General features: G+C 39.6%; 2 protein-coding genes across 2 annotated transcripts in view; both read left to right on the top strand.

Annotated features, from left to right (window-relative positions):
- Positions 1-480, top strand: part of LOC109844352 — a 4,480-nt gene extending 4,000 nt beyond the window's left edge. Inside the window, exon 2 of the mRNA XM_020413349.1 lies at positions 1-480. This exon is cut by the window's left edge and continues 152 nt beyond it. Within this exon, the coding sequence (XP_020268938.1) occupies positions 1-202 (202 nt within the window). The 3' untranslated portion in view covers positions 203-480.
- LOC109844358 lies at positions 2,691-3,461 on the top strand. Its single transcript, XM_020413359.1, has one exon. The coding sequence runs from the start codon at positions 2,839-2,841 to the stop codon at positions 3,268-3,270; it is 432 nt and encodes a 143-aa protein (XP_020268948.1). The 5' UTR covers positions 2,691-2,838; the 3' UTR covers positions 3,271-3,461.

Genomic DNA, 6,057 nt, shown 5'->3' on the forward strand with positions numbered 1-6,057 from the left:
CTGGGCCGTCCGCGGGGCCCACCCGGCGAGGTACTACAGGATGCAGGTGACCCCGGGGCTGCTGCACTGGATTAGGGAGGGGAGCACCTGCACCTACAACGGGCGCCGGACCAACGTGTGCTTCCTGTTCGCGCGCAAGTTCCTGCCCAATGCGCTCGTCAGGTTCGAGATTTTCGCGCCCAAGATACTCGGGTTCGGGTGATCGTACGGGCGGTAGCCCGAGCTTGTGTTTCGACGTGCTGGTGAGATACGGAAAAAAGATCGGAGAATTGTTCGGGAATTAATTGGTCTTTGCGATACACATACATTCATCCAAATTGTTTTTTGGTTTGTTAATAGCCGCGTGTCAAAAATATCCTTACATACATACCTCCGGCTTCACCCAATTTATGGGGGTTCGGCTGCTTACGACAGAGAGCCTTGCGAGAGCTGAACTCTCTCTTTTATATTTTCTGAAAATTGAAAGCTCTTTTCATTGTAGCTTGTATCTTTTACAATTATAATCGGGTGACTTGAGCGTGAGAGGGGCTTCATTTAGGACCCGGACATGGCTATGGATGAGCTGTTCACGTGCTCGGGCCCCGTGTGAGTGTAGTTTCAAGCAATGAGGACAGTCGGAGAGGTTGCTTCTGTTGGGGAATTTCAGTCTCCCCGTCTGCCACGATATGCGTAACTCGGAAGCCAACCCCGATCAATAAGATAGAACAACCACAATCAAGAAAAAAAACACCGAGATTTACGTGGTTCGGTCGACCAACTTCGACCTACGTCCACGGGGCAACAATACGAGAAATTCACTATGTATCATGGAGAACTATAAGATGAACCACTCAACTCTCGTCTCTCAATCTCTCAACCTCACATACATAATCAATCCTCATATTCTCTCCAAAGCCCACTCCTTGTAATCTTTTGCACGGATAAAGACTACAAAACCCTCTCCCTCTCTCTCATCTACTACATCTCTATTTTTTCTTTATGGTTTTTCCTCCACCAATAGAAGAATATATATAGGGAAACCAAAACTCTATCTCTAGCCTAACTTCCTAATTAGAATAGGATTCAAACTCCTAATCATGATAGAACTCAAACTCCTAATCATGATAGAACTCAAACTCCTAATCATGATAGAACCCAAACTCCTAATCATGATAGAAATCTAACCCTATCTAATTCTCATGAAGTTACACAAAGAATCAAAGACAAAATCCCAACAGCTTCCACTAACAACCTCTCGCTCCCAACCTAGCTCATGCCTCTTGAGGTGCCAAGTGAACTTCCATCCGGGGATTTGGCTCTCCATGATCTTCTTGTGAAGTTGGCTGTATTGAAAGCCACCCACCGGTGGCTCATATTGAGCCACAAATTGCCAGACCCCTCTGTTGACTACAGAGTCTGAGCATACTGATGGGCCCCACATGATTTGGACGCGTTTTCGAGTCCTGTTTGGATTCGGATTGGGGAGTTGTTTGGCTAGTTGGACTCCTATTTGGATTCAGATTGGGGAGTTGGACTCCTGTTTGGATTCGGATTGGGGAGTTGTTTGGCTAGTTGGACTCGAATTTGAGGGAGACTATAAATAAAGATTGCCTAGGATTTCTCTATGTATCTTTGATAAGAAAAAATTATATTTATTTTGGCTTTGTAAGGGAGAGATTAGGGTTTCTAATCTTCTCCGTCTTCATTTTAACCTCTTGATAAATAGTGGATTGTCGATCTTGTCGGTTGTGGACGTAGGCATCTTGCCGAACCACGATTAATCTTTGCATTTTTCTTTGTGAGGTGGTTGCACATCTATGTTTGTCACTACACTTCTAGCATTGGAGAGACACCAGATCCATTCATCAATAAAAACTCTCTTGTACAGTATGGAGCAATCTGTTGGCTAAGAGAGAGTATCTAGTAAAGACGGTCCATTATATTAAATATACGCCCAAAGAATGTCAACTCTTGGATTAGTACATTAATCACAAAATTCGGTAATCCTTTCACTTCAATTTGTTTCAAAATTGATGTCTCATCAGATAACCTTATGCTTCTCTCTCCAGTAGTTTAGGAGCTGTTTTAGGAGATGTAGTTTTTTTTTTTGACTGAGAGGAGATGTAGTTTAGTTAGCATTATTTATTGTAAATGTGCAATGACACTTAAAAAATCTCTATTATTTTGAATTCAGTCCCTCAAAGCATCGAAATTGTTACTTAGCCTCTCAAATTCCAGTGTTTATTTCAAGGTACTCGTTTTATCCGTTATTCCGTTTAATTGCTAACTCAAGTCAGGTTAGTTGTTAATGTCACACGATGAATTACATATATACCCTCAATTAGTCATATATAGTTAACCGCACACAGTGATGAATCACATATATTTCAAGTTGTTTCTGACAATCGTCCGAAATTGAGAGGGGTTTTCTGATATTTACCCTTGAAAAAACTAATAGAATTTAAGGGACCAAATAATAATTTCAATGATTTAAGCAACTAATATTAAACTTTAACGATTTAAAGAACTAATACAAAAAACAACGCTTAAAACTAACTTCATCGTGAAGCCAGCTTGTTTCTCTCAAATCTCCACCGGGTCCCCACTAACAAAAACAGAGTAGCCATAGGGGAGCAACGGCTACCTCCAGTATTTCCCATTTATTTGAAACTGTGGAAAGTAAAATGCACCCCCGCAAAACACAAAACAACAAATCAATCCACCGACCTCCCTTCACTTTCCAGCTCTGCGAATACCCTTCTTCCCATTTTCCCCTGCCTTTATCAGCTAAATAAATATATACATCCCCTCAGCTTCAACTCTCAAACCTCCAACCTCTTAAAAAAACAGAGCAAGCAAATGCCCAGAAAAAAGAACAGCGTTCTGAGGAGAGCAAGGGCTCTCATGGCTTGCCACTTCACTTCCATCAGCAGAAACCTCCTGCTCTTCAAGAGAACCAATAAGAGGTTCTCCCTCATCAGCCATTACAACTATGGATACATTGGAGAGTACGAGTTCTCCCCTTCTGATACTCCGGTCTTTCGACTCCCGTGGCGGCCGGTTCCCAAGAAGAGGAAGAGGTTCATGTCCCTGCTTCTGTGCGGTGGGAATGCTGCTGAGTCTAGCGTTGATGGGGGTTGGGGAGATGAGTTAGAGGTTCTGTCAATTGCCCGGGATCAATCTGAGGCGTTGGATTGGGAGGAGGATGAAGCGTCGATCGACCGGAGGGCCGAGAGGTTCATACAGAGGTTCTATGAGGAGATTAGGATTCAGAGGCGCAGGAGTTTGTAGAGTGTGCGATGTAGTTACATGTTACTGATTGTTAGCCTGCAACATCCATTGGTTCACTCTGTCGAGTTTTCGTCGTCTCTCTGCAGGAGGGTTTTAGTAACCGTGCAGAGATTTGTTTTGATTTTTATGATGGTATTGTTTGATTCTGTTATCAGATTTTGTAACTTCTTTTGGACCCAAATTTCGGGACACTTGCAAGGGGAAGGTGAGTTGGCACAATCCCAGCTGTTAAACTCATGAAAACAAATAGGGGTATTTTAATTGGTTTTTAGAAGAAGAAAAAAAATCCACTTTTCGATTTTTTTTTTTAAGTTCTGTTTAGATTTGCCACAAACATCTCCTTCTGTAGCATGATTGAAGATTATAAATCACAAATGGAAGATCAGAAACACCAAAAAGTAAAAAGAAGGGAAAAAAACAAATACTAATCTTTCCCTCATTTAATTAAGAAAAAGCCCGAGATCTCAATATACCCCTTATAAATTTTAATTTCTGAAAATTTAAATGAAAGCAAGAGCATCCATCTCCCTGTAGTCTGTATCAAATATTTTAAAAATAAATACAACCATTTGAATTGCTTCTACTATATTGTCTTTATATTCTAGTGTCGCCATTCTTAATGGCGATGCAATCGTGAACGAGAGGCGGCGGCGGTGATGAGCAGGTGACGGAAGGAAATAACTCTAATTGGCAGATAAGAGGAGGCGATGGTGACTCCGGTCGCAATAAGAAGGGTTGGCGGTGTTGGCCAATGGAGGAACCATTCATGGCGCCGGTGAATGAAGAAGAAGGCAATGATTGGTGACACATAAGCATGTCACGTCACCTGTCACACCAATTTGTCCTATATTTGGGTCCTCATACCTAGGCATGTCCATCTGGGCCGGCCCGACCCGGCCCGGCCCGGAAATCCGGGCCCGGGCCGGGCAAAACCGGAGCCCGGACCCGGACCCGGATTTTTTTCAATTTTTTTCTTTTCTTTTTTTTGATAAAAATGCTAAAAATTAGTTTAAATTTATTATATTTTATATAATTATGTATTAGTATATACTTACAAATTATTATGTAATTATATATTATATATACATATATTATATATATTATATATACATATATTATATGTAAATATATTGTATATATTTATAAGTTATAACTTGAGAGAGAAAATCGCATAAGTAGCCATTGCCCGTTTGGCTAATGGGGAAGAAGTAGCCGTTGTAATATACTATACTTATATACTAAGAGAGAGTATACACACACATATTATACATATATAAGAGAGAGTATACTTATATAAGAGGGAGTATACATATATAAGAGAGAGTATACCTTTATAAAGACGGAGTATACATGATTATACATAACTATAAGGAGTGTATACTTAGTATCATACTTATATAAGAGAGAGCTATACCTATGTATATATATCATATATATACTAATAATATAGGGTACTAATATAATATAAGTATATAATATATATATATACTAAACGAGAGGAAGAGGATATACACACACATCATATATGATACACTATATAAGAGAGCAGTTATACCTTATATTTACATATATAGCGAAGAGAGCAGTATATATATATACACACATATATTTATACATATCATAACGAGAGTGTATAGCTTATATATACATATATATAAAGACAGAGACTATACATATATAACCAAGAGAGCATATTGACTATATATATACATGTATAGTATAAGAAAGAGCTATATCTACGTATACATACATACATACATCGTATACATATATAGAGAGAGATATATACACACCACATAATAATACATATATAAAAAAAATATATTATATATACATATATTAATTATACATTATATAAAAATTAAAGTATATAATACATATATTATACATATCTAAATTACAAAAAATAAAAAAATAAAAAAAACGAAAAAATTACTATCCGGGCCGGGCACCAAAAAGACGGCCCCCACGCGGCCCCCGGCCCCGGCAGCCCGGACTTGGCCTCGAGTTACCGAGCCGAGGCCCGGGCCGCGGCCAGGCCGGACCCCCTGCGCCCGCGCCAGGCTCCGAGGACGGGGCCCGGGACCGGCTGACGGCTTTTGGACACCCCTACTCATACCAATACTCATAATTCTTTGGTACCAACTGTGTAAACGAGCGCATGTTAGGTGTTAGATTACCACCTGAAATAAGTTAGTTCAATAAACAAGTTGACCTATGAGTCTTGTGCGATCTTGCTCAAGTACGGCGATCAATGATGACCACAGTAGCAAGAAACCATTTATCCATTTGTCGCGAACGTGCATGGCTCTCCGTTATGTGTGCGATCATCGCATATTTCAAGACTACACGAGGGGATCGCCCTCATTCATTGCCGAAAACCTGTCTGGTAGACAAGTATGGTCGAACGGCGCGATCCTTGGTGGAGCATTATTTACGGACATTGAACAGTGTCGCGATTTTTTTTACAGACATTGAGTGTCATAAGGGCATCTCCAACCATGCCTTATTTCCCGCGTCATTTTGGTAAAAAAAAACAATGTGACGTCAAATATGGCGTCACACTGTTCATCGTGCTATTACTGTTCATCACGCTATTTTTTACCGTATTTTATTTTCTGTTGTGTTCTTAAATTTAATATTTTGGCAATATCAATAATAAAAATAATAAAATAATATTTTATAATTTTACCCCAATAATTTTAATTAATAAAATAATATTTTATTATATATTTTATAACATTTTACCCCAGTAATATCTCCAACACAACGGCAAAATGCTGCAAA

This window comes from Asparagus officinalis, chromosome 1, assembly GCF_001876935.1.
Source record: "Asparagus officinalis chromosome 1, Aspof.V1, whole genome shotgun sequence".
NCBI classification, from domain to species: Eukaryota; Viridiplantae; Streptophyta; class Magnoliopsida; order Asparagales; family Asparagaceae; genus Asparagus; species Asparagus officinalis.

Excerpts from the sequence above, each read along its gene's own strand:
- LOC109844358 (XM_020413359.1), top strand. The coding sequence starts at position 2,839 with ATGCCCAGAAAAAAGAACAGCGTTCTGAGGAGAGCAAGGGCTCTCATG.